This window comes from Pseudopipra pipra, chromosome 1, assembly GCF_036250125.1.
Source record: "Pseudopipra pipra isolate bDixPip1 chromosome 1, bDixPip1.hap1, whole genome shotgun sequence".
Lineage (NCBI taxonomy): Eukaryota > Metazoa > Chordata > Aves > Passeriformes > Pipridae > Pseudopipra > Pseudopipra pipra.
Window position 1 is genome coordinate 109,595,766 of NC_087549.1, and position 27,273 is coordinate 109,623,038.

Sequence of the window (27,273 nt, forward strand, 5' to 3'; positions counted from 1 at the left end):
GGTTAAAGCTTGTGCTGCCAGGGAAGGGTTTAAATGCTTGGTGTCTGTCTCTCCTCCTGCTCTGTGCTACTTGTTTTCCTTCTCTCTAGATACTCACACAGTAAGTGCTGCAGCCGTGGTGCCTGTTTGTTACTAATGCATGGGAAATTTCTGCAGTTCACTAAGGAACAGCCAACAAGCAAAGGTGGTCTTCTGCTTTCAGCTGCTAAAGCCTCTGCCTCCCGGTTGCACAGCCACTGGGTGCTGGAAATGGAGTATCCTGGAGGAAGAGCACATGGTAGTGCTAAAAGGCTCTGCTGTGTACTAGCACTGCTCCTCTCCCAGCTTGCCCAGCAGGGAGGTAAGGTCGGGCCATGGCTGCAGCAGCACCAAGTGTGGTATCCCAAGGGACCAGAGGCTGCAAGGGATTTTTCCCTGGAGCTCTTGAAACTGTACATTTGCAAGCTTGGGAGCAGAGCGAGGGGATGCAGGCCTGTGTTTAGCATTCAAAGTCCTTCAGGGCTTGACTTCTTCCTGAAATTGCAACCCTGAAGAATTCCTATTTGGTGTCGTGTCATTCCTTTCTTCACATTCACTGCTGGGTTTCTCCTAAGTCAGCACAGAGAAACGGGGCATGAATGAAGCTCAAAAAAGCTTTGCACGTAGTGCTTCAATTTATGGTGTGTTTTCTCCTGGGTCTGCTCATGCTGACTCAATGTTGTTGCAAAACTGGGCTGCTGCTATGGTGTTATTTGTAAGGCTGACTGTGAGTGCAGCTGTGCTGCTTGAGCTCCTGCGTGTATTTGTTTCCCCCCACTGCAAAGCTTTGAATGTAGTGTGTCGTTAAGAAAAATCTGTAGAATTAGGACGTGACAAGTGTATCGTTCATCCAGCTCTTCTAATACCCTTCTTTCATACAGTTTTAACTGAATTTGCTCGTTTTTTTCCTTTTCTTGAGTTTCTCAGAACTGGGATCCAGTGTTCTCACTTCTCTAAGAACAGACTTTCTGTGGTCATTTGTGTGTCATTGTGAGTGTATCCTACCCAGCTGCAGATCTGACTCCTCTCTTACATGATACAGAAGATGTGCATAAAAAATTGTGCCCTATTTCACACTGGTAGCCTTAAAAAAAATATATTAAGAAAATAAATTTTAGTTCTTTATTTCTACATGGAAAAGGCTACCAAGGAAAAAATGTTACTGCCCAGATTTGCTGTATCTGTTCTTTAAGTACAATCAAAATGTTTGCTTTACTAAAAGCAATGTTCTTGGAGGGAGAATGAATCAGAATATTGACTGACTAAGGTTCCAGTCCTTTTTTTAAGCCTCCACTTCCACCTGTACAGAATTTCTCACCTCCCAGTGAGCTATCTGGCTTGCATTGTGATTTGTTTTTGACAATTTGGTAAATGGAAATTGTGTTCTTAAATATTTGCTCTTAACTGGGACAGAGTGAGCTTCTAGGTGTGGCACTGGTAAATTCCTGATTCCTGGAAAAAGGTGCAGTATTTTGCCTGTATCTAAGCTATTTCAAAAATGCCCACATAAGGTGAAACTCTTAAGTTCTAACTGTATTTTGTCTCTCCTTGGAGGTATTCAAAAAGCCATGTAAGAAGAGATCCATGTTTCCCAAAAGGCTGGCTTTTCAGGAGCCGTCTCTGTACTGTAGGCATCCATAGCAACCGATGCCAAAATATGTCCACAAGATTCAGATTGTTTAGGGTTTTGTTGTTAAATTCAGAGATGAAACTCTCACTAATGCAAGATGTCTGTCTTCACTGTTAACTCGAACTCAAATGGCATCAATCTGGCTATAGATAGGCAGTTCTGTGTGTGCTACAATGCCCAAATACCTGCTATAAATGTGAGACGACCCTGAAGTCTTCTCTTCTTGCAGGGTATTGAGCGACTTAAAAATCAGAAGCCAACCTGGGAGAAGATCAGCGGCTGGGAAGGAATGAAGCTGGCATTCGGCGGTGCCTTCTCTTTGGGTTGGTTCAACCCTTTTTCAAACCTGAACTGCGAGAGGCCGGCACCGGCTGAAGTGGTGGCAGCAGCTCCTGCGTCTGAAATACTGACCCAAGAAGAAATCGAGCAGTTTCTCGCTCGAGACGTTGCCATCCAGATACATGAATAAGCAAAGCATCCTCCACGATGCCAGGAGAAGCTTTCAGGTGTTTTTTTTTTAATAACTTCTCGTGCTGGAGATTTAAGGCATTGTTTTTTAACATAGTTTTGGTGCATTAAAAAATTCAGGACTATTTGTCTGGACGCTGGGTACAGCACTAGCGGAAGCAATGCAAATCTCCAGAGAGAGCTTTATAAGCAAGGAGGTTCATAAGCTCTTTTTCAGACCTGTTCCAGCTGCTTTATTGAGCTTTTCTTACATGACCTTTAAGGACAGTTTATAATTGTCAGATAGAATGGTTCCAGTTCCCAGAAATGTGGAAGTCTGGTTAACTAGGGTGTCTGGTTAATCTTTTGTTGTTACAGCCTTTTGGAGGACTAAATGTGTGATGGCAAGATTAGCCCAGCTCTGAAAGTTTTTGTGAAAAACGCATCCTGTTTAGCCCATCTCATTGTATGGATGCTGCTTATGGGTTATGAAAGTTGCTGGTGTGCAGGTCTTAGCAGAGGTTATGGATACAGGGTTATGGATGCAGCAGATGGATGAGCTCACCCTGGGTGTAATTCCTTTGGGCTCTGAAATATCTCCAGGGGTAAATTTTTACCCTCTGTGCTTATGGGACTGCCCAAGACTGGTGGTGCTTGTCAGAGCTGGTGGGCTTGTGGTGGTGCCAGGCTGGCCAGGAGCATTCACCTGTGGCAAGTGCAGCCAAGAACAGGCAAATGTTGGCCCTGCCATTGAACTTTTGCCCCGGTTTGTTTGCACACAAGATGTGTGGAGCAGGAGCTGCCTGGCCAACCTCTGCAGCCCAGAAAGCAGACAAATTGTCTAGGCCAGGTACCGGGGCTATTTCTGCAGTGAGAGAGAGAGAGAGAGGAATACCCTGCTGATGGAGGTACTGCCATCTCTCCATTTGACTTGTCTAATTTAGATGTCTCTCTTTTTTTTCTTTTCTTGATAGCTAGAGTTAGTTGAGAATGAATAGTGCCTCTTAATCTTACTGGGGTTTAACGTTGTTCTAACAGTACATGCCACTGCACAGGGTTGGATTACTCTAATTTTGCAGCCAGCTCCTGGTGAATTCTGTAGAAGGAACATAACATCTCTCAAGGAAGGCATCACTGCAGGTGGCAGTAGTTGCAGCAAAGTCATGCAGAGGTGTTGCTAGGCCCTGCATTCAGATGCACTACAAACACTTGGCATCCTCCAGATGTCAGGGTAATTTTAATTTAGACTGTTTTTCAAGTGTTTGGGGGTTTTTCCCTTCTGTCATATCCCTTAGCTCAATTGTCATTAGATACATGTTCCTGGTTTTCCCACCACAGAACATGCTTGATTTTGTCTCCACTTCCCCTGTAACATGGACCAAAGATAACTGCTTCCTCTCAAAAGTAAGAGAAAGGAGGTTTTGGGATGAAAGCATGGTATTGTGAAAGACTTATATGAAATTTTATATCAAATGTGATATCAAATGGAATCTATGCAGGATTTTTAAAAAAATTTTTACCCCAAAAAAGCATCTTAGGATGTATTAATGATGTGACATTCAGGGCTGCTGTGGAGGGATGAGATTCTCTCCTGGACTTGTCCTCTGCCTTTTTCTGGCAAAGGTACTGGAAACGGAGTGCCTTGACTGTTTAAGAACACAGCTTGTTCTTGCTAAAATCCAGGACATATTTATGAACAGTTGTCCCATCCCCTCTTCCCTCTGGATGTCTGTCCTCTTTGTCAGTGAAAAATAGATCTAGAAAAAGCCATTAGGAACTGTGTATTTTGGGTAAAGGAAAGCACCCTGCATTTGAGGGGCAACGAGGTACCCTCTCATGTCATTTAGACATCAGGTCTTGAGTGTCTTTGCCCTGTGCAGCAGTGGGATACCGAGGGAAGAAGCTTTCCTACTTCTGTGCCAGCCCACATTCCTGTCTGTCAGCATCCCACAGGAAAGGGATGTCAGGGCCACACTCACATCTATAAGGGATTTTCTGTAGGGAGTGATGGGGATGTTGAAGGAGGAAGGGTAAGAGTGCCCTTTTTAGCTTGCGTTTTCTAATTTTGGCTTGCTGCTCTGCCTCTGCATCCAGTTAACATCCCTGCCTCTGGTGCTGTGTCTGCAGTGGGAATGGTGCTACAGGGAGAAACTAGATAATGGCTGAAAATCACCTTGAGGCAGGTATATGGGAACATCAGCTTGGGAGAGACCCCCATGTCCTGCATTTCTCAGGACACAGATGCCACTAACATGGGTTTGGGTAGGCATGGATGCAGGCAGCATATTTTCTTCTCCACTCTCAAACCTGGTTCACCTCATCACGAGAACCGGAGTCCTTTTCTTCTGTTTCCCACCTCTCGTATTGTTCCTCAGGTACTGGCATTTCTGGATTTGTTTTTTTTTTAATAGGTGAAACGGAAAAATGGTGTGAAGAGGAGGGTGAGAGCCAGAACAGCCGTCTTCCCTCCTCAAATTACAGTTTGAGTGAGAGATAGGGACATGTCCCTGTGCCTTATGCAGAGCATGGACAGCCAGCCCAGCCCCAGCTCTGGTGCCCCCACGACCTGGTGGGGTGATTTCTTATGTCCAGCACATCAGTTCTGGTGTTTCTTGGCTGTCAGTCCCCCTTGTCCTCCTCTTCTTTCTCCCCTCCCAAAGTCTCAGTACCCCTTGGTGTATCTCCTCTGTCTCAGTGTAGTGTGACAACTGTCAGAAAACACAGAAGTCTTCAAAAGTTGGAAAAATCTGTTTTATCCACAGCTTTAGTATAAACCTCCTTCTTTGATGATTTATGTGGTCGCTTGAGACCAAACATGATTTTCATGAAATTGAAACCAAACCCTCCATTTTCCTTTCCTTTGCTCCATGCTGTAATAGGTTTGTCTTGCCCCTTGTTAAATCATGCCTTCATCTTTAAGCCATGCTGCTATAGTCCCATCTGGGTTCTGGCTGGACCTTGCTAGGTCCCAGGGAAGGCTGTCCTGGAAATTATGCTTGTGGTGGGAGGCTGGGGAGGATGCTGCCTCTGCACTGCTCAGTGTGGGACATGGTCTGCTGGCAATCCCATCACTGCTCTGATGTGAGGTGTTAATATGTGATGGACAGGGCCATGTCAGACGTGGAAAGTGTTCTTGTACTTCTTACCTGGTGTCTTCTACAGCAGATTTTCTATGCAAGTAAAGAATTTACATCTCTTAAAAATATTTTTTGCTGTTTGTAACTCCTTTTCATGCCTCCAGTTGCTATTGTATTTACTGAAGAACTAATACTTCATCTGCCAAGGACCACCTGCTCCTCCCTACACTATGGACACGGTGCACATGGACCCTGCACCCACTCTGCCTGCAGAGAGGAGCTCCCACTCTCTGCTGTGCCACCACAGGAGATGGCTTCTTGGGGACCCAGTGCTGCTGTGGGGCACCAGAACACCGTGGGCAGAGGGGCAGCAGGGGTCAGGGCAACCTGACCCCCTTCTGTGGCCCAGCAGCCACCTCTGAAACACAAGACAGGGGTTAAAACTTTCTTTTTTGCCCTTCCTTTTTTTTTCCTCCTCCCTTTTTATGGGGTGGCACATAATCCGATGTAGTCACCATTTCTTTTTCCCACTCTGTGACCTTAATGCTCGAGCATTTGCCTTTTAAATAAACAAATAAATAACCCCCTGTGTTACTGTGTGACTTAATTTTCTCTTTACTCATGGAAATACTGGAAACCTCAGTGTCAGACTGCTGCTGGCCATGCTGTGGTGATGCTGTGGGGCAGGGCAATCCCTTGCTAAAAGTGGGCTCGGGGGTTGCTGGAATATGCAGTGCAGTGGTGGGCTCCAGCTGTGCACAGCTGTTGTCTTCTGTGTGACGGTGGCTGGAAGAACTCCAGATGTACATTGCCATCAAGGTTCTACCTGTAATCCAGCAGCATTCAGGATGGAAGGGGAAGAGTAGGGGTTGGTATATTTCTAGGGAAGCACTGGTAATGCAGTTGGAGATGGTACTTCTTCCAAAAATGCCTGAAAACCCCCAAAAGAGGTGGCATGGGAAGAAATGTATGAAAAATGGTGTTTGGGGTGACTGTGCCAGGTTTGCCCTTTCTGTGCTCTAAAGGCAAGAAAAGGTGCATGCCAGTACATTCTCCAGATGGTTAGCTGGGAGGGAGAGGGAATCATCCAGGAGGGATTTGCTTAAAATGTTCCTTGAACTACACAGCAGCCCATGGTGCAGTGAGGTCCCATGGAGGACCACAACACTGCTGGCCCTTGCCCCAGGCTCACACCCATCGTTGTCTGAAGCTGGCACCATCACAAGCTCTGATCCTTAGCAAGGGGTGAGTTTGGAGCTATCCCAGTGTGGCGATATCACACAACCCAATCACACAGTCAGTTTTAACAACATTTATTGAATCAGAATTAACTACAATCAATGCAACTGTGCCCTTTAAGTCAGGCTAATTCCTTAGCTTAATGGTATTTTTGCTCTTTACTTTGAAAGTACTATCCAGCAATCAAGGAGGCAAGAAGTGCCCGAGACACCCAGGGATGCAACGTGCTTAAGCAAGGCAACTGTTTGCACCCCACCGAGGCACCGATCCTACTCGATGATGGTGATAGCCTTCTCTGCAGAGATCCCTTTGATCTGGTTTGAGGTCAGCTTGGCTACTATTTTCTTCTCTCCTAGTCTTGTTGGAGTGCATATTACTTCAGACTTCATGATCCTGCCAGGCATTATATCCCTAAGGACAAAAAAACACGAATAATCTCAGCATGAGTAAGGGTTCTTGTTTGCTGCTTTTGAATAATTTTACTTAAAGAAATAGGCAGTGCGTGTGTTTGTGGGCCGTGCTTCCCTTTTGTCATGACCCACGTGCAGCAAGTGGGGTGTGGCATGGTGGCACTGGCTGGTGGTCCTGATGATCCTGGGGACCTTCCCCAAAGTTAGTTCCCGCTACTGCTGAAACATTCAATTCAGCTCTGAAGGAAGCAGCTGTGTTCACACTGACCAGGCAGCACATGGCATCAAAGCAGGAGCACAGGGAGAGCCCCTGTCACGCCCCAATGCCCTGAGCCTGCCAACATCTGTGTGCATCTTTCTTCTATGTGGACTGTGGCCAAACGTGGTGCAGTTTCAAACACAGCTGGCAAAGGGTCCTCTTACTCTAAATCCCCTAACCACTTCTCCAAGGGAAATTAAAAAAAATAAACAAAGCAGAGTACTGCCAGGGTCATTTAATGGGCTCATCTCCTTACCCCTGATCAAACGTTGTCATCTTAAATATGCCCAAGCCCTCCACCAGCAGCTTGCAGTTTTCCAGAGCCACGTTCAGCTTGTTCTTGAAGATGAAGGCACAGCTGAAGTCATTGTTCAGTTTGGCTACTTCGGGCATCTGGCAGAGGAGGAAAGAGAGGAACAAACCCAAAGATCAGGGATCAGAGGGATAATAAAGGTTCCAGAGCTGCTGCAGTTTTGCTGTGCACCACCAGCATGGTGTGGGACAACTCCTTCCACCCTTCTATCCTTTCCACCCTCCCATGGAACTACGTTTTCTCAGCTGGTTTCTCTCTGATTTCTCAACATGTTTTTCCTTCAGAAAATGGGATTGGAGATGGGCTCTGTACAAACTGTCTTCTTCCATCCCCTTCCCTCCAGCAGCCCCTTCCTTCCCATTTTAGATGGGGCAATAATATTTTCATTTCATGGCTGCTTTCAACTTTCAGGTAAGGGTTGAATAGCCAAATAAAATGCCGAGGACAGAGCATCCCAGGAGGCAGCTGTTTGGGATATCCTCCTGTGAATGCCACACTGAGCAGGGCTCAGTTCCCCAGGAGCCTGGCTGATGCCTGCCTCACCTGGACAGTGATGGGGGGGTACTCAAATCTCATTGACGTCTCCTTGGTGAGTTTGTCATTTGTTTCCTTGACCTCAGCAATGGCAGTGACAAGGATGAGCACTTCATCATCCACCGAGGCCAATGTCTTCATATACGTGTCAGGCGCTATTTTCAGAGGGATCTGCATTTCTGCAGGAAAGAAAATACAACTTGATGCTTCATCACACACTCAGGAATTGGGTGGCAAAGTCAGCTCTGGTGGCTGGTGTCTCAGGGTGTGGGATGAACCGTATTTCCTGAGACCATGCTGCTTTCCCTTCAGGGTGTAGCCCCTGTTGAGGGAAGCCCTGGCTGGGTGGGTGGTACCTGGCACATGCAGCCCATGGGAGGGGTAGCTGAGTCCCGACCATCTCTCTGCCCAGATGAGCACTGGCTCAGGCTCACATCCAGCATCTCAGCAGCCCTCATCCCCGGCTGCCCCAGCACTCAGGAGAAGGCAGAGGAGCAGGAGATTAGGTACATCTAAACCTGTGTCCCCTGGGGTTTCTCTGAGGCACTGCTTGCTATAAAATTGCTTGCTTTCCTTTCATTTCAGATTTTATTTTTAATTGTCTGGACAAGCTTCCAGTGGCTCAGAAAAGCCCTGAAGTCAGCAGTGCTGGTGTCTGAGCATTGCTTTAGCTGCAAAGCTTCCTGGCTTCTTGGAATAAAAACAAAAATGTCTGTCCTTTTCCCTAAATGTATATATGTATGTATATATGTTGGACACACCTTTGTGTCCTACCCTGCTGCATTTTGACAGTATTAAGACACTCAGCACTCACCAACAGCAGAGATTTTTTTTTTTTTTGCAAGAGTGACTCATGCTTGGAATGAGCAAAGGGTTGTTAATTATTCATCACTCGTTAGTCTCTTATTTAGCAAATTTTAGTTACACTGCTGGAGATCAGAAATGCAACCCAGGTCACTCAAAGATACACAATGCACAGGAGCAAACAGCTCTTGGGATCAGCCAGGCAGGCAGTCAGGAGGCAGAAATTTGCTTGGGCAAAAAATTCAGAAGATACACTCACCAGCATCACCACCACCAAGATCAGAGTGGCAAACAAGAACAAAACAAGGCTGAAATTTCCAGCTATCTAAATCCTGTGAGGGATCTAATCCATCAAAGCCTGCAGTGGCATCTTTGATGTTTATACAGTAAGGACAGGAGGGAGATACTCCAGCACACTTCACTCACACCATGGAAACCTCTGTCTGCCCACACTGATGTATTTCTAACCACCTCATTGAAGCTGCAGCAGGGCCAGGGCCTTCATGTTTTAGTCCCTGCTACAGAGGGATCCCAGTCTGTAACTGAGACTTCCAAATGTGGTAACAAGGGAGGGAGGTAGCAGGCAGGCAATTTCTGCTCTTCACAAAGTACAGAGCCATACATTGGTCTACAGTGGAGCTATTACAAATCCCAGACTGCCACAGTAAATAGTGCACAGAACACACCAAGCTTTCTGGTCTTACCAGATTTGCCTTCAAGGTTGATGGTCTCCTTGATAGTTCCAAGGTTGGCCTGAACTTTTCCAGTATAGTACTGCAGCTGGCAAGAGCCAGCAAGATCAATGGTCCAGTTTCCAGGAGTAGATGTCTTCACTGTGATGGCCAGTTCAAGGGGATTGCCAGGATGCAAAGCTTCCGTATTGGTTATCTCAAGATGGAGCCCAGTCTTGGTGACTGTCTCATGCAGGACCATAGGCTTGTTTATACTTCTCTGCATACCCCGTTCGTCCACAGTTGAAGCGTAGCCTGAACGAGGAGCCAGTCCTGAAGGGCGTATGAAGGAGCAAGCCCTTTCCATGGACTTCCTTTCCTCTTTGGAGCCTGGATAAAGAAAAATATGGATGATATCTATATCTCAGTCTCCTCACGCAGAGCCATCTTCCCTTTATTTATGCTTCTGTTGCTAAGCAGAGAGGATGGAGGATGTCAGGGCACCTCCAGCCTCTGCTCAGGAGACCTTCCTGTTTACACTGCCACCAAATCTCACTAGCATTTTGGACTAGAAGAATTTCCTGAAAGAGACACTTTTGGAGGATGGATGCTCTTAAATTTTGATATTTTTGTCCTCCTCACTGAAAAGGGTTTAATAATCTAGGACAACATGTCTGGATCTGATAATTGTCAGGAGAAAACAGGATTTTTTGTTTCCGATATGGTGTGAGGAAAGGAAAGACAAAAAGAAATAGAATAAAGAAATAAAGCAAAGGTCAGTCTGATGACTAGGTTCATCACTCAGCCCATTTCTTTCGTTGCCTGCTAACTTGCTTGTCCCTAAAGAGCAGCCTATAGGTGTCACTGTGGGCATGAGGATGCTCAGGATAAGCGCTGCCTCCCGAGGCTCTCCAGGTCTTACACCAGGTTTGTCACTGCAGCTACTCTTGCAGTTTTCTCCTGAGACAACACGTGTTGAGGGTGACCTACATGGTCAGGGGTCTCCTCTTTAGCACTACATTAGAGGATTGAGGCAGTCACCTTCAGGGTACTTGTACTGCAGGGTGATGTCTTCCCGCTTGTTCTGCCCCACGGCCTTTGTGCTGATGTTTTTGCCGATATCCTGGGTCTCCGTGCTAACCCTGATGTACTTATCCTTGCCGTTCACCTTCTTGACAATCCAGTAGACTTTGTCAGCATTCACCTCTGCATACACAAACTTGCCATCGTAGGGCAAATACACATCTCCTTCTCGGACAGCCTTCACTGGGCACGGACCACACTGGAAAACACCTAGAAAGTGCATTCAAGACCAGCTGATTTTCCAAAAATGAGCAGTGAATCCAATTTTTATTCCACTCTCAGACACACTAAAGCAGGAATCTGTGGCCATGGTAGTTGACACTTAGCAGTAAATAGTCCTCCAACTTAGTAATGAACTCCAAAAGCTCTTATTCATACCACAGCTGCTTGGGCTTTTTTGTAGATGGCAAAGGTCTGGTAAGAGGTTTTATGTGTTTCCTCTCACTTATACAATTTTAAGGTTAGAAAGTCGCAGCTTAGTTATGGAGTTAACTGAGTCCAGACATCTGTGTTTGAACTCCTGGCAATATTCCACTTTCTGCACTGCCTTGAGAATTAATGTTTTGGGGTTTTTTCTGCTTCCAAATTCCCTGAATCTGTGCAGGGAGGGTAGTCACCAATTTTGGTGGTCACTCCTCCCATCTACCAGTGAACAGGCTCATGATCTCCATGACTTAGGTGTGCTCTAACCTCTGAAATGACATTCATGTCCCCACAGCATTCTACAAAGTTGTTTTTCTGCCTACCAAGAGATGCTGTTCCTCCCATCCTGGCCTGAGATGGCAGGAGTGAGATCTCCTGCTTTAGGGTGTCACTGCCCCAGCGCGTGAAGATGTGCATGGAGAGTATGTGCTTTGCTGAATGGGGAGCATGGCTTTCATACAAAATGTCCCTGCCTCCCTCAGGAGTTGCAGAAGAGCCTTTCTAGGCAAATCCTACCTTCACTTTGCTCCTGAGGAGTTGCATCAATTGCCTGCCAGCCATCAAACCCATCTGGCAGGTCTGTCCGCTTCATCCAGACATCGTTCCACACGTGGAAGTTCCTGCATGCATTTGGGTTGGAAAGAAAAGGAGTGAGCTGTTACAGCCTGAAGAGTCATGATCCCCTCCCTCAGGCCTTTATTAAGGGCAGATTTAATAGGTATTCATGTGTAACCCTGTGAAACCCCAGGCTTTATCTGTCCTGGGCAATAGGGGAAATTATCAAAGGAATTGCTGGGGGTGGGAAATGGGGCACTGCAAGGCAGCACAAGAGGTAGGAAGCATTAGCTCCATTTGACAGTACCAGACAGAGTCGAGAGACATCCAGTTCAGCTTTTCTCCTGATTCATTCAAGTAAATGTCAACTCTCAGGTTCTCCTCCGTATCATGTGCTGAGTTGAAGGTACTAACGCAGCGGGCTGGAACTCCCAAGCAACGCATGACTGCAGCATAGACCGACAAAACACAGGATCACAAAATCACTCAGGTTGGTGGGCACCTTTGGGGATCGTCTCATCTGACCCCTCTGCCCACATAGGGTCTGCTAGAGGAGGTGCCCGGGACTGTGTCCAGATGGCTTTTGAATATCTTCAAGGATGTAGATTCCATAACCTCTCTGGACAACCCATGCCAGTGGTTGGTTACCCTCATGGTGGAAAAAACTATTTCCCATGTTCAGACAGAACCTCCCATGTTTCAGGTTATGCCTATCACCTCTGGTCTTTTCACTGGGCATCACTGAGAAGAGCCTGTCTGTGCCCCACTCCTTCCTGTCAGGTATTTATACACAAGGATAAGACTCCCAGAGCCCTCTCTTCTCCAGGCTAAGCAGTCCTGGCTTTCTCAGCCTCTCGTTACATGACAGACCCTGCCACCTCTGCTGCTCAGAGGCAGAGGAATTTGACTTTCTAGCACAGTAATTAGGATGTTAGAGAAGGAAGACAGTTCACTGTTTACCTGTAGTGAGGACTCCTGCGAAGACCCAACATTGGCCATAACTGACTGGCTTCTTTGTTTTGTAATACTTCTGCAAAATTGTGACACTCCCAATCCAATCCATAGGGGACGTCCCACCACTGTAATTCCCTGACCAGTTCCCCATCAGGACACCGCTGTCATCATTGGCATTAACCTGTGGCCACACAAATATGCAAAGGAGAAAAATAAAGGAGTGAGGCTGAATGAGGCTTAAATCCTCGTGGTCTCTGCCCTCCCTGTGTCTTCCCAGGTGTTCCACAGCCCTGTGGCACCCAGCAAGGCTTCTGGTGCTGTCTGGGGGCTCCCCTGGTTGGAAACCCTCTATCTGGGTATTTAGAGGGAGGTGGCACTGCTGCTCGGGGTAGTCAAAATTAACCATGCACCCAGTGCTCCAAGAAGGGTCCCACCACAGAGAGCAGTTACTCCATCAAAACACAATCTTTGTGTTGACCCCGCCAACACAGCTGATGAGGAAGAAAAACCACTGGAGCAGCTGCAAGCTTTGGAGATGGGAAGATATTTTATTTTGTCCACCTCTTCCCTCGACCCAAAATGCCTCTGGCTCTTTTCTTGCAGTTTCTCAAAGAAATCTATTTCAGATGCTTCCTGAAATGGTGTTCATGGTCCCGGGGAAGGAAGAGCAAGTAAGGAGGAGGGAGTTCTGGAGGGGCAAAGCACTTCACTGAGAGAGGCTTACCAAAGCAGACATGGCTCTGGACACAGATGCAGGATCCCTTCTATTGGTCAGACTGAGTTTGCTTTTGTCCAGTAGATACATGCAGGCGTCCAAGATGAATTCCTCAAACTGTTTGGTGAAGAAAATGGAGGCATTTTTATATGCTGCTCTAAAACAGAAGTTGCTTATCAGTGTAAAGCAAATACTTGGAGGAAACTGTCTGACGAGCTCTAACTTCTAAACTTCCTTTATGATATTAAATTTTCAAGGCTATGGGGCTTCCCAAAGCTGTCTTCTCCAAAGAAGGGCTAAAATGAAATCCTACTCTGGAAGACAAAAGCCTGTCTCATGTATCTTGCAAACACCGTTGGAACCTGACCCAGTAATCTTTACTTCTGTGACTAGTACTAAGTCACCAATGTCATATACCTGCAACTCTGCAAATTAATCACAAGAGTAATGAAAATTTAAGACCACTACAAATATTCCGTCTATTGACGTAGGTACAAAATGAACGTTGGAAAAAAGAAAGGTACGTAAATGCAGATTATTACAGCAAAGATTCCTAATAAGCAATTGGTGATAAGGCTCCCTGAGGTCCAATTCACAGAGGCATCAAACATCCGATTCAAAGAAGCTTGGCAGAATATCAATATCAATGCTCATTGCTTAACAGCAGAATAAATATTAGGATAGGAACAGCCCTATGGATGATGCCCTTTGGCCCCTTTTGTGTAAAGGCATCAGTGAGAGCACCTTTGTTGGGCTATCTGTATCCTGCAGCTTGAAATTGTAAACTTATAAAACAAACAAAAAAATGAAAACAAAAACAAAAACAGAAAACAGATTCCAACATCTTTTTGTGGGGAATTCTGTCTGGATATGGTGCAGGATACTCTGTTTGGGTGCCTGTGTGCTTTCTGTAGGATGCCAGTAAATCTGCTCTGGCATCCACCTCTTATCTCTAATCCAAGCCAATTTGACATTCCTTTCCTCTGGAGTTATCTCACAGGCAGTGTGAAGGAACACCCTTCCTGAGAGAGTGACTGATTGTGTCCTGGACCCAGCCATCAGTGAAGGCACCACTTGAAAGGTGATAACCTCTGCCAGCACTTCTACCTTTTTTATTCCTGTTCATGATGCAACAGGTAAATAATCAGACTTTTTTCCCCTGTCAGCCCCCTCCACAGCTCATGAGCTGGTTACCAACAGCTACAGTTGCACCAGAGCAGGAATTCCCTTAAGGGATTTTTTTCAACCACAACTCTGTCCTGAGTTTCAACATTCTTTGCCATGGATCACATGATCTGACTATAAATGTGCTGTTAAACACCATTCTCCAGCTGTAGGTGGGTTACTCTAACCAGGTGAGCCCTCCCAGTGAAGGCGGCAGGACCATTCCAGCACTTTTTGCTACTCACAGGCTTAAACTGTTTATAAGTCTGATTCACTGAAACAAATGCTGAAGGGGCGAATAAGTGTGTTTTACCTGCCCAAAATTCCAGGGCCTATCATATATGCTGTATGCAGACCCAACATAGATGTAGCCTGTGTCATTGAGCACATACTCCTTTCTCTGTGCCTCATTGTCCATGAAGACAGCATCATCTGGAAAAAAAAAACCCTCAGAAGTTAGGTGGTTTGCACACATTATACGAAATTTCCCATGGAAAGCTAAACTGGAGGAATCAATGGTCTGCAATATTCACACCAAATAATGACCATGTAGTACTCACATTTTTTTGTTCCTATTGTGGAAGAATTTCCCATAAGATTAACCTTTATCTAGGTCTATTGCTACATGACCACTCTTTTATTATAGCAAAAAGCTTATTTCTGAACACTGTAGTGAACTAGGTAGGTAGCAGAGAGAACTGGGAAACTGATTCCAACTAAGAACACATGTTTTTTTGTCTGGTTATTTTTTGTCTGCATTTTAAGCCAACTCATTCCTCTCAGTTAACCTTTGTGATGACTCAGGGAAACAGAGAGGGATCACAAAGAGGTGCCAACAGAGGTGACAGAGAGATGGTACTCTATGTCCCGTCACTGGAGAGCACCCAGCAAGGAGCTGGCTCACTGCTATTGCCCAGCTTCCTACTAGCTCCATGAGGTTGCTGTTTGCAGTGTTTTATGGGGAAAAAGCCATGTATGTAAGAAAGAGAGGCAAAATATGAAGAAAAGTTCTGCCAAAGGACAGTCCCTGGCAGCAGTAATTATCACCCCCAGCTGCAGGACCACTCACCTTTACACCAGGGATTGAACAAAAGGTAGATGACACCATTTTCAGGCTTGTAAATGTTAGTCCCAGTCTTCACGTTCAAGGTGTATTTTCCCACGGGGGCACTGGGTGAGCTGGTGACAGACAGCACGCACTGAGGAGGCAACAAGGAGAGACAGCATGAGGGACACTCCACCATGGCTACAGGCACGGCACAAACATGGTGCCACAGGATCAGCATGACTGGCAAAGCTGGTGCCCATGGAGGTCCATGCAGGGAGGGAGGGCAAGGCAGTAGGATGGGGCCAATACTGCCTGCGCATGGGGGGAAAAATGAATTAGGCAGGGCAAGGCTGCTGCCCACCTAAAATTACAGGACTAAGGGAAAGCGGGACAGGTATGAGGATGATTTGCTCTGTAGCTTCTGGTGGGCTTGGCACTGGGCATTGAGCCCCTTGTCCACAGGCTCTACCTCTTTGCCGTTCTTCTTGACAACGGAGATTTTCCACCCATTGAAACCCTGCTCCTTCTCCGGTTTCAGTGACATCAGGCTCCCCCTGACTTTTGTTGGATTTTCACCTGGAAACAAATTCAAGACAATATGTGGGAGGGTTGCACAGGTCTGCAATGCCTGTGCAGTGCCAGGACCAGGCAGCTGGAGGCTCCCAGGGCTCTCCTTCTTTGCCCAGTGTCTGCAGAGGGGATCCTACTTACCGATGCTGATGTGCAGTGACAGCTTGTCGGCAGCCGTCAGCTCCCTGTTGACGCTGACCTGCACCTGGAAGGGCTGCCCGCGCCGCACCACCAGGTTCTTGACGTTGTACCCATCTGTGTGGTGCTCACGGGTGTTCTGGCTCTTAAGAAAGTCAATCCCAGTGGCCTTCAGACTGGTCTCTGGAAAGACATTAGCAGAAAAGGAGAGAGGAAAAAAAAGAGATTGATGGTAATTGCTAAGCAAAGTTTTCTTCTTACTGCAGCCCTGTGAGTTATCAAAACATCTAGAGAGCCCAGTGATCCAGCACAAGGAATCACATTGAGTATCACTATAACTAATGGATTATCAAATAATAATTAACAGTAGCTTTTACTGCTCCTCACAAAATGTAGCACACTCAGTCAAGCAGGGAGTAAACTGAATGTGCCAAAATTCAGCTCCTCTCAATTGTTGAGATCCCCAGTGTCTCTGGAATGCCAAGGGTCTGGGAAATGGGACAGTGTCTTAAGGACACTGAAGCTGATTCTTTATATTTCCCCCTCAAAAATTAGTCCCAAATAATATCACAACAGTCATCACTCAACCTCTTACAGAAATCTGCAGCACACTCACCACAGGGCACTGTCCCCCTTCATGACAACTAGTGCTTTTCCCATTTGACTTCAGCACAGATTTGAACTCCAGCAAGAATCCCTTGGAAATGCCTCGCTCCCATTCATTTTCAACAGAGCAGTTGATTTTGTAAGTCATAATATTTAAAATCACTGTCTCCTCAGCTGCCCTTTACTCCTGCAACTCTGGACAGGAGCAGGGCTGGGAAAAGCCTCAGCAACTCTGTGCCCAGCAGCTCATGGCTCAGGGCTGTGGCGTAGGAGTGGAGCTCTGAGAGGCACAACCCAGTGATACACTTGAGCAAAGCCCTCAGCTTTCAGTGGTGATGGGGATTTGGGGGTCACTGCATCAGGCTTTGGCAGGCTGCCCTGGTATGACAGGGAAAGCCAGAGCATGCTGGAATGTGGCTGAGCTGTATTTCTTTGGGAGCATTTTACCTGTCTTGGACCTGCCCATTAAATATCCTCAAAGGATAAATTCCGTGTGAACAGTAGGGAGTAACAATACCTCATAAGCACTTGTCTCATGAGTGATTCAGATGAAGACATGGGAGAGGCAAAAACGGCTTACGGTAACTTAGAAGTTAGCAAGTCAAAGGCATAATGGCTGAAGGGATTAATTCACCAAATGTCTTGACAGATTTGCATGATACCAGGCAACCATGCTAACTTGAGTATCAACAAGAGCCATCCCTAACATCGAAGAGTCTGAAATCTGCTGGTATCTGCTGTGGCATGAGAGATGCCACATGCAGGGCTGGACCCAGGGCAGGCTGAAATCAGTGTCACACTTCCTACTGCGACCTGTGCTGGGCAGTAACTGCAGCCTTGAGTAAACTGAACTGACCAGATTACTACCTCTGTGTATTTCTTCTTAGTAACTATATAAACCATATTTATCTTAATTACATTACAGATATCAGTGCCACAGCAAATAGACTTAAAATTGACCAGCACCTTTTGTTAACTGATACAGTTCTCAAGTGCTTTTTGTTTGCTTGCTGCATGCCAGTTGCTGACCTCGGGCTGATGTTTTGTGCAACGGGGTGTGCGTAATGTTTATGTCAAAAATTCCAGCTGGAACTAGCTGCTTAATCCTCTTGAGGATGATGAGGAAGTCCATATTCCTTAGCATTAAGAAATCTGCAAACCCTAAAGCTGCTCAGCCTTGTTCTTTACGGAAACCCTGGTGTTGTGCTGAGAAGATATCAGCCCTCTCCCTGGTGATGGGAGAGGGCTACGAAGAGATGTGGGACTTGAAGCATAGGATGGCTGTGGGAAAGGGCTCTGGGGAATCCATCCTTCCAGCATTTCTTAACTTAGGAATTGCATTTCCATCCCCTGTTTCTAGACATCACCAATGTTGAGGATGCACGGAGAAAATCTGCAGACAACAGCTGCCTTGGAATATGGCCTGACAATGCTGCGCAGTGCCAAAGACCTGTCTCCGCTCAGCACTGCCCATCAATTGCACTGCATTTATTCCTGTGCAAACACACCCGTGACACCCTATGATCCGACCGGTACGGTGTCCTGCGCCAAGGAATGCCTCAGAGCGAGCCAGTGGCGCACCCATCACCACATCCGAGGGGGCTTGGCCGCAGCCTGTCTTCCCTGGGCAATCCACAACCTGCTGCTTTCAGCTTCCTGCTCTGCTCCCTGGCCAGAGCACGGAGCTGGGCACCCACACACCCCTAGTCCAGCTGCCTGCAGGCACCTCCATTTGCCAACACGGAAATTAATGATTTACAGCAGAGCTGAACATGCCAAGAATGTGCCCGCTCATGGGATGGAGGCTTGAGCTACAAGAGGCAGCCCTGTCTGCTCTTGCTCCTGGGGCAATACAGAAGCAAACCCAAATCCCAAATGCTGTCAGATTTTTTTTCCTTCTTCTTTTTTTTTTTTTTTACAGAAGAAATTTCAAGGCAGTTCTTTTTTTATCTCCTAGTTCAATGATTTATCACTTATAGAGCTTGTTCCTACACTAACCCGCTGGTCCCATTGCATTGCTACCTGCTTAGAGAGATGTTCAGAGCTTCAAGAGCACAGTGGTCAACCAGAACAAAACTGAGGACATGAGGACTTGGCACCGGAAAGGATCTGGGGCTGATGATGAGGTGAGGTGGTTTAAAAAGAAATATTAACACGGAGCAGAATATTTATAGTAGGCCTGGTTTCAGTGGGAACAAGGGCTGCTCAGAAGGACAGGACAGAAGTGCGATGAGGACTGTGGTATTTTCAAGAGAGAACAAAATTTGGATACCTGCATTTACTCCCGATCCTTGCCCAGCCTCCAGGTAAAAACTCTCCCATCCCAGAGATGTGAGATCACATCCCAAGGATGCTGCTGTCCAAGACTTCCTGCTGTAGGCACTACCCAGCTTGCATGTGCAGCTGCTCAGCTACATCCCAAACCACAAGGATTTTGGACACCCTGGCGTTGGGCTGGCCAGTGGTAGTGGTTCAGCAGCTAAACAGGAGTGACTCAGGCACCTTTCTAGGTATGTGAAGCATCTCCTGAGAATGGGGCAGCAGGACAGGACAGCCATGGGATGGAGCTCAAGCCCAAATAAATCCTCTTTTCAGTTATTTCACAACTTCCATCAGATGCTATCAATTGTCACTAAAGAGCAATAATCTACATGATTAAGTAACCTGAAAGAAGAGAAATTCTTTTAACCTTGACATGGAACAAGTTTAAAAGAGCTGCATTTTTTCCCATCATTGATAGAACCACATGCCTAGAGGTTGATGAAAAGTGATGAAAAATGGGTTGCATTATTCAGTTGGTTTGCCAATCTGTCAAAACCAGAATTTGCACAGCCAGAGCAAACTGATCCCCCATGAGCAGTGGTAACACCAAAACTTTCCCCAAGGTGTCACCCATGGCAATCAGAGGGGTGAGAATCTCTGGAGCTGCCATCCTCCTTGCAGTAGACTTGCCAAAGCACACATCTAACATATCATATCACGCAGTAAAAACTCACCAGTGGTGCTGCTCATGGTTCTTGTCAGAGTTTCTACCTGAGATACCTGCAATGCCAGCAGCTTCCAAGCTCCTTAGTAGTCTCTGCCACTTGCAGACTGGGAAAAAGGAAGACAGGCTGCCCTTTTTATCTGTATCTTGCTCTGAGGTGTCAGCAGGTCCACTGCCAAGGGGTGGTGTTTAGAAAAAGGAAGTTCCCGTGAAAAAAAAAAAAAAAGACTACAACTCCCTCTGCACATAGTCAGACTCTGAAAAACAGCGAAACTTAAATCCCGACTCACATGGAAGGTGATTTGCACAATCAGATGACAAGTGGACAGACCCTTCACTGACAAACAGTAAAATCATGGGCTAGATGAGTAATATGAATTCACCTCTGCCCTAATATCCAGGTCACCAGGACTGCAGCTCCAATGCTAACTTTTCAAGGAAGCCCACAAACATTTAATCCTTAGGAAAACAGAGTTCCCCATTAGGACCAGTCTAACTTTCTTTGAAGTTAATGAGATTTTTGTCATCACATTTGGGACAGAAGTACTTGAAGCTGTGGGCTAAAATCCAGAATTTACACATAAGGGTTGGAAAGCCCAAGGATCCTGATGCTGCCCCCCTCCACATGAGGTGAGGCGGACGTCAAGGGAGATAGCCCAGTGGGAGCGCTAAGTGGGAAAGAGGAAGAACATGCTATGTCCAGGAGGAGAAAGAAATGTGATGGAACAGGAGCTGTTTGCTGGCTGCTCTTTGCTGACAGTGGTACCAAAGAAAGGACTCTGCTCAGTGGGAGTGGACCCCAGTGGACTCTGCTCAGTGGCTGGACCCCACGTGCCCCACTGCCACCATGATCCTTGGGGCGACTGAGGATGGAGAAATGAGTCTACCCCACAGAGGGAAGAGGTGATGGTATACAGGCCAACAGTGACATGGGCACAGTGAGATGGCAATGAGATATAAACGTGCCCCCAGATACCTAGAAATGTAGAGGTGGTTCAGCTGTGGGAGCAGCCTCAGCCCCCTGATGCCTCCATTCATGGCAGCAGCCCAGAGTCCAGCAAGGTAGGATTCCATCCACAAGGCTGCCACATCTAAATGTAGGATGTCCCTAAACATGATCTGCCTGTGGAAGCCTTCAAAGGCACCGACTTTTCTCCTTCAGTTCAGATCACTCAGTTATTTACTTTAGGAGGACTGCTTCATTTGGTGTGAGCTAGGAGCTGAGTTAGCAGATGCCACCCTTCGAGCATGTCACTGCTTGCTGGTAAGTGTATGTTGGGTGTCCTTACTTGAGAGCATGACTAGCGCATCGCAGGGCATTGAGGGTTCAGTACACATCTATAATCTCGCAGGACATCTGCAAGAACATCTGAAACACCAATGTTCTTAGTAGACGGAGCATCACTCACCATTCAGCATCAGACAATGTGCTGGCAACTACATATTTCACTATTGACAAAAACACTGCAACCCCAATTTACCTTTCAGCATTGCTTTTATTCCGCACTTCCTTCCTCCTGGAGGGTGAAAGACATTTTTGTTTAGAAGCAGTATGGGATGAAGTAAAGTATACGTGGAATGTCAGTACAATAACATAACCAATAATGCACGTAATCTGAACATTTATGATCTTACTGGTTTCCACTGAATTGCAGGAACAGAGTAATCCATTTCATCTGAAGTCACAGACACTACCTTTCTAATCCAGTCTCAACCTGTTTTATATATCATTCTATGCTTGGTTAGAGGCATCTTAAATTGTGTTGACACAATAATCCTGCAGCAAAAACTACAGATTTTTGCAAACAGGAACAAATTGATGTAACATTTTTCTCTGGAAGAAAATTTTGTTAGATATGTGCTGGAGGGTAAGCAGGAGAGGCAGGACATGTATTCACCAGGGACAGTCATACTTCAGTCTTATGGGGTTTTGCAAAAGACTGATTTCAACAGTGTGCATGTTCTGACCCTCACTTTGAACCTCAGAGTTCAAGGAAAGATTGTAGAAGTTACGTGGGTGTGGGTTCTGCCCTGCCATGAACCTACTCCATCTTGGAAGGTGGCTGACATTTTTTTTGTTTTTATCAGCAGACTAACACTTACCTTTCAGTTCTCCTTTCACTTTGTGCAGCTGCTGGTCTTGCCTTTATCTCTGTCATTATGTTTTTCTATGCACTAGTAGTATCTCAATTCAACAAAACTAAACTTGGCATATGGTTCTGCACTCCTACATAACCTTCTGCCCCTGGCTCGTACAAGCTTGCCCTGCCAGGAAAAGCCATTGAACCCTAATACTCTCCAAGACAGTTGTTGGCAAGGTCCAAGAAAAGGAATTTCAACTTAAACTACAGGAATGTTTTTAAAAGACACGGTTTCAACTTCTTTAATGTTGTCAGCGGGTGCTCTCTGTCTTCTTACAGGCAAATATCCTTTTGTCTTTGCTGGTCAGAGGGCTGGCTGTGGTTCAACACTGTGGCTTTTTATTTCCTCCTTGGTGAAGCAATGAAAAAATACTATCCCTTATTAATTTCTTTTTTAAAAAAATCCCCCCCCAAAAGTTGTAAGTTAATCACTTCAATCTGTCTCATAAAAGTACACACTTAATTAACAGAAGTAGGAGATTTTTTTTCGCAAGCAATCTTCCTATTACCAGTAACTTCAGCAACTCACTTCCCAGCTTGCAAAATCAGACAACAGAGGTGACCAGCCTTATCTGCATCTATCTGTTGCAAGGTCACCTTATTAGATGGAATAAGAAGGTAATAAAAGGAAAACAAATAAAATAGAATTCCCAAGTGGCTGCTCCCCTATTTACAAGCTTGCCCTTTGTCTCAGGTTTTGTTTATTTTGTGTATCAAAAATGACAAAACAAGTCAAACTTCCAGAGCACAACCACAGACATTGATGCCAAATAGGAAAGACATAAGTGTAGCCCAATACTTAGCTTTACATTTTTATGCATTTGCAACCCCATGTCCAGCTATTGGAGAAGATGCCTTTTATAATAGGCAACATTTTAATAATGTACAGACCTACATTTTTTATATTACTTCTGTTTTGTCGTTTTGGTTTTTTTTCAATGTCCAGTCAAAGTAGCACTCAAAATAAAACACAGATCAAAAGCACCGCAGTTTTTCTTTTTGGCACTCTGGAAAGGTGAACTCATCCTCCCAACCTCTCCATGGAGTTGCTCTGAGGGGTCAGAGAGTGAGCGGTGCATCTGGCAAGGCACACACAGATACAGTCCCTCTCTGGGTCCTGAGGGGCACCATGGCGAGAAGATGTCTCCCACCGGACACAACAGGACTGCTTCCACATGTATCATCTAGTATGTGTTGAGTCCTCCCTGAATCACGGCCTAGGGAATGTGATAAGTAGTAAGAAGTCTTGGGGGAATAAAAAGGAAAAAAAAGCACAGATGGAGAACAGCGGAGGATCATCTTGTCCATCTCTTTTGAGCTGGAACTGATGAAGTGCTATGTTGGTCCTTCTCTCATAATTTCATTAAGCTTGTATCTCAGTCTTTAGGAATGTCCTGGTATCGGGACACATCACATCTACCTAAGGATCCTGACATGCCAGTGCTGCTGTTACTCTGGAAGGAGCATTGATTTGATCGCTTCTCACTCATATACACCAACCATGGGCCATGACGGTGGCCTGTGCCTCCAGGGCATCCCGTGTACCCAGCAGGCAGATTCTCTCCTAATCTAACATGAGCCAACTTGTGGCAGGCATTCGGACGTCAGGGGTTGATGCAAGATGGCCAAGCCCAGATCTTAACTGATTCCAAGTCATCTGGCCCCAGCTACCTAGTAATGAGTTTCTCACAGGCAAATACCAGAGAAGTGATTGATGCCAATAAAATTATTACAGAAATTCCACTGTTCCATAGGATCATAAAATCATAGAATATCCTGAGTTGGAAGGGCCCCATAAGGGCCATCGAAGTCAAACTCCTTCCTTCTCACTGAACATTGAAAGAGGGTTTCTGGACCTAAAGTTAAGGGTATAGGTGACCGGCTTTGGGCATTTACCTACAGAAAGAATGAAAACCATATCACCCTGTGCCCAACCCAGTGCCACCCAAGGACTCTGCTCCTGAAGAAGGTAAAGACAGAGATCAAACAGAGACCATAACTACACATATATCAAATGTAGGCTTAGGGCTACTCAGGCAAAATGCTCTTGTGTAGTGCCTTCTGTGCCCTGAAGAGAAGTCCTGGGGGCATGACAGATAATTGAGGTATTAGGCCACTGAAAAAATACAGAGCTGCCTTAAGAGCAAGCCAGCATGCTGTGATGTTAAAATATTTTTTTAATGGTTATTTTTCAAGATCCCTTCCCTGGCTGAGATGCAAGAGGAAAAACTGCAATATCAGTCCAGATATACAGAGCAACGATGTTGAACTTGGAATTACAGTACTATGGCTGCTTGACCCTCAACTCTGGTTCAATTGTTGCACTGGAAACACTGAAATATCTGAAATACACTGAAATGTACTTGTCTCTTTCAAAAAGCAGTAGTACCATCTACTGCGCCGCACTTACTACCACTCTTCCAGTCCTTCCCTCCCACTGATACATGTATGCTCCAGTGCTGAGACGTTATGTATTAATCAAAAATGACTCAGGATAAGGTACTTCTGCTTCTCAGAAAAACCTTCAGAATTTTGCAAGAAATTACAAAAAGTATCTCCATCATGTCACTTTTTCCAGAGAACAGCTTTTTTAAGAATAGAATTGCTCCCTTTTTGAACCTGAGGACCCGGTCAGCCTCTGGTGTTTCCTGCGGGTAGAGGTTCCTCAGCTGAATGACACACTGCAGGAAGAGGAAGCTCCTCTGGCTTTGAAGCTGCTGCTTGCTGGCTTCCCTTGTGGGCCCCATCCTTGTGTCAGAGGAGACAACTGACAGCTATCCCAGCTTACTTTCTCCACACAACTCATGGTCTTCTCAGCCCCTGTTATAAACCACCACTGCCTCTTTTTCACACTGAACAACCCTAGCCTGCTAACTCCCTACTCACACCTTTGTCCCACTCCATCAAAAGACCTGAGATAGGGAGAAGGACCTCTCTCACCATGCCATCCTGTAAACCACAGTGTGTGTTTGGAAAGGGCCCAATGGGGTGGATGCAGTTACTCCAGGGCTGTATCCACCCTACTGCCACTGACCCATGAACTTGCTTGCACGTATGACCACACTGAGTGATTGCAGTGTGAACACATAGCCACAGCCTACACCTAAAGCAAACAATATGAAAAGGCACGAGGAAAAATAAAGCAAAAGAGAGCTGCGAAAAATAAATGGTAAGGGCAAGGAAATCAACAGCACAAATATTGAACCAGGGATAAATTAGTTTATCCATGTATTAAAAACAGCTCCAGCGAACAAGGAAAATACTGACAGAATACCTTCCCACCCACAGGATATGTGTTTGGTTGCAAATGTCTAAGTGAGAAAACAGAAACTTGCATGCCAGTGTCTTCGAGTAACATTTCTTTCTGCAGGGGCGGTGTAGCAGCTTCTCCCACCTGTCTGTGTGGGTGTGTATGTCTATATACACCTAGATGTACATAGTCTACAGACTGCGGATCACATTATGTCATGCCACATTCCCACCAGACAGCACTGTGACCAAAATTGTCACGTGGTGGGAAGGGAGAACCTTCACAGACCAAGATTTGTAGGAAGGAGCTGATCCTGTGCAGTGCTGGAGATCTGGCTCATGCACTGTACTGGAGCAGACCCAAAGCACAGCAGGTGCAAAGGTTTTGGCCCACTGTTGGACACGAGGCTGTCGTGTGTCTCCTTGGTATGGTGGGACTGACTGAGGGCAGGGCAGGAGTCTGTGGCTATTTTGCCTGAAAAGCAACCAAACTGGCATACTCCCACCCATTCCTTGTCACAGCATGCGGGTTGTTGTCCTTCACAGCAGGTCACAGTGCTCTCACCTTGGCGGACAGCTGGAGTAGCTCCATGCCCACTAGGGTTTTCTAGGAAGCACTTTCATGCAGCGCTGGTTCCTGGCAGAATGATGCTTGTGAGTTGCCTAACTCTGGAGTGTCTTGAAGGGAACGAGTCATCCAAAGTACCTCCTCTCTGGATAAGGAAACAGTCGACTGGCAGCGGAAACTGTGGCATTTGTAACGCCTCATCCTTCCCTGGGGCACTTCTCATTTCTCCCTAAGAGTTGCCTTAACTTACTGAAAGCAATTTCAATTGAAGCCCTACCTGGTGTTCAGATATTGCACACTGCAGGTCACAGTGCTAAGCGGAGCTGTCCGACCCTTACTTCTCCCTGCAAAACCAGAGATGCTCTGCTCATGTCAGGGGTGGACCTGAGCTGCTCACACGGCCAAGCCCCAGCCTTGACTCCCACTGGCAGGATGAAACCACAGCTTGTAGTGACCTTTGAGCCAAGTGAGACTGAGCAACAGGTTCAAAATGTATTTGTCTCTTCCAAAAACTTACTACCACTCCTTCCAGCCCTTCCCTCTCACTTATTTTCATTGTCATGGATTTATCCCCACAGGGTGCAGTGGAGCCTCTGTGTCGTGCAAGACCCGTGCAGGGCTGAGCAGGGTGTGCATCATCTCCCTGAAGCAAAACGGGAGTGGGAGGCCGCACCCAGGAGCTCCCCAGGCTTTAACCCAGCAATCCCTCAGGACTTCAAGGGCGTGAAGGGAACTACTTAGGAAGTTTTGGCAATTAGTACAGTTATTCACAGACACCTTTCCTTAAACCTCAAGGAAAAACTGAAACATCTAAAAGGGTTATTAAACAGCCAGGAACCAAAAAATTTTCTGGGAAAGTGAACTGCATGTCTGGTTCGCTGCTCCACGGGGCAAACACTGTCCTGTGTATGCCAAGTGCTGCTACTGGACATGGGTGACTGTGGGATGGAGTACCACAAGGTCCAGGTTTCCCTGTCACCCCCCTCAGCCAGCCCATGCTGGGGTGCTGCAGCTGGTCAGCACTGCCCTGTCCTGGAAGCCATTGCTTGCATTGCACCCACCTGGATGTCCCCTCGCCAGGCAAAGGTTCAAATTCCCAAAGCCCTTCACTATCAGAGCTGAGTACAGTGGGGTCCTTCTCCTTTGATAAATTTGTTTTCAGGCTATGAATGCATATGCAAGTGTCCATTATGGTTTCTGTGGTTAGACAACAAGCCTCTGGTGACCTAGGTCTGTAGGATGCCTCAAGGAGGCACTGCAGGATTTAATGGGAACTGATAAACATGGAGGCAGAAGGGCAAACCAGTTTCCATTACAGATGGTGCTGATCATGAACTCAGTCCCTAGGTCACAGATAATCCAACCGTCTGCCCAAATGCAATGGTTACCAACACTAGATTGGGTCACTTGAGGTCTTTCTCTAGCTGAGCCTTGAAAACCTCCATGGGTTTTCATACTGCCTCTGTGGGCAAGTAACATCTTAGTGACATTTTTTCCTCTGATGACCATCTTAAAAGTCCCAAGACAGAACCCGTGCCTGCTGCCTCTTTTTGTACTGGTCACTTCTATGTTGCTCCTGTAACTCCTTTCCAAGCTCACGTCAGCTGCTAATAGAATCAGCCTGAGCCTCCCTGTCTCCAACCTGCCCACATCCCTCAGCCTCTCCTCGCA

The 27,273-nt window shown here is 46.3% G+C and overlaps 2 protein-coding genes across 5 annotated transcripts in view; one reads left to right on the forward strand and one right to left on the reverse strand.

Moving 5' to 3' along the window:
* The window catches only part of ZDHHC3 (zinc finger DHHC-type palmitoyltransferase 3), a 37,361-nt gene extending 31,595 nt beyond the window's left edge, over positions 1 to 5,766 (forward strand). For all 4 annotated transcript variants that reach the window (XM_064670608.1, XM_064670590.1, XM_064670599.1 and 1 more), the window contains exon 7: positions 1,878 to 5,766. In XM_064670608.1, the coding sequence (XP_064526678.1) occupies positions 1,878 to 2,117 (240 nt within the window). In that variant the 3' untranslated portion in view covers positions 2,118 to 5,766. The remainder of the gene's footprint in view (positions 1 to 1,877) is intronic.
* A 703-nt stretch (positions 5,767 to 6,469) lies between these two features.
* Positions 6,470 to 20,425, reverse strand: TGM4 (transglutaminase 4). The gene is made up of 14 exons (XM_064670750.1): positions 19,655 to 20,425; positions 16,056 to 16,235; positions 15,814 to 15,920; positions 15,366 to 15,495; positions 14,610 to 14,728; positions 13,142 to 13,249; positions 12,424 to 12,598; positions 11,771 to 11,909; positions 11,425 to 11,528; positions 10,444 to 10,695; positions 9,436 to 9,792; positions 7,937 to 8,106; positions 7,337 to 7,473; positions 6,470 to 6,822 (listed from the first exon to the last, which is right to left on the reverse strand). The coding sequence occupies exons 1-14, from the start codon at positions 19,668 to 19,670 to the stop codon at positions 6,681 to 6,683; spliced, it is 2,136 nt and encodes a 711-aa protein (XP_064526820.1). The 5' UTR covers positions 19,671 to 20,425; the 3' UTR covers positions 6,470 to 6,680.
* Between the last annotated feature and the right edge of the window lie 6,848 nt (positions 20,426 to 27,273).

Coding starts and splice junctions, on each gene's coding strand:
- TGM4 (XM_064670750.1), bottom strand. Junction 13,250..14,609: donor GGCCCTGGAATTTTGGGCAG/GTAAAACACACT, acceptor TTCACCAAACAG/TTTGAGGAATTCATCTTGGA. Junction 9,793..10,443: donor GCAGTACAAGTACCCTGAAG/GTGACTGCCTCA, acceptor TTCTTTATCCAG/GCTCCAAAGAGGAAAGGAAG.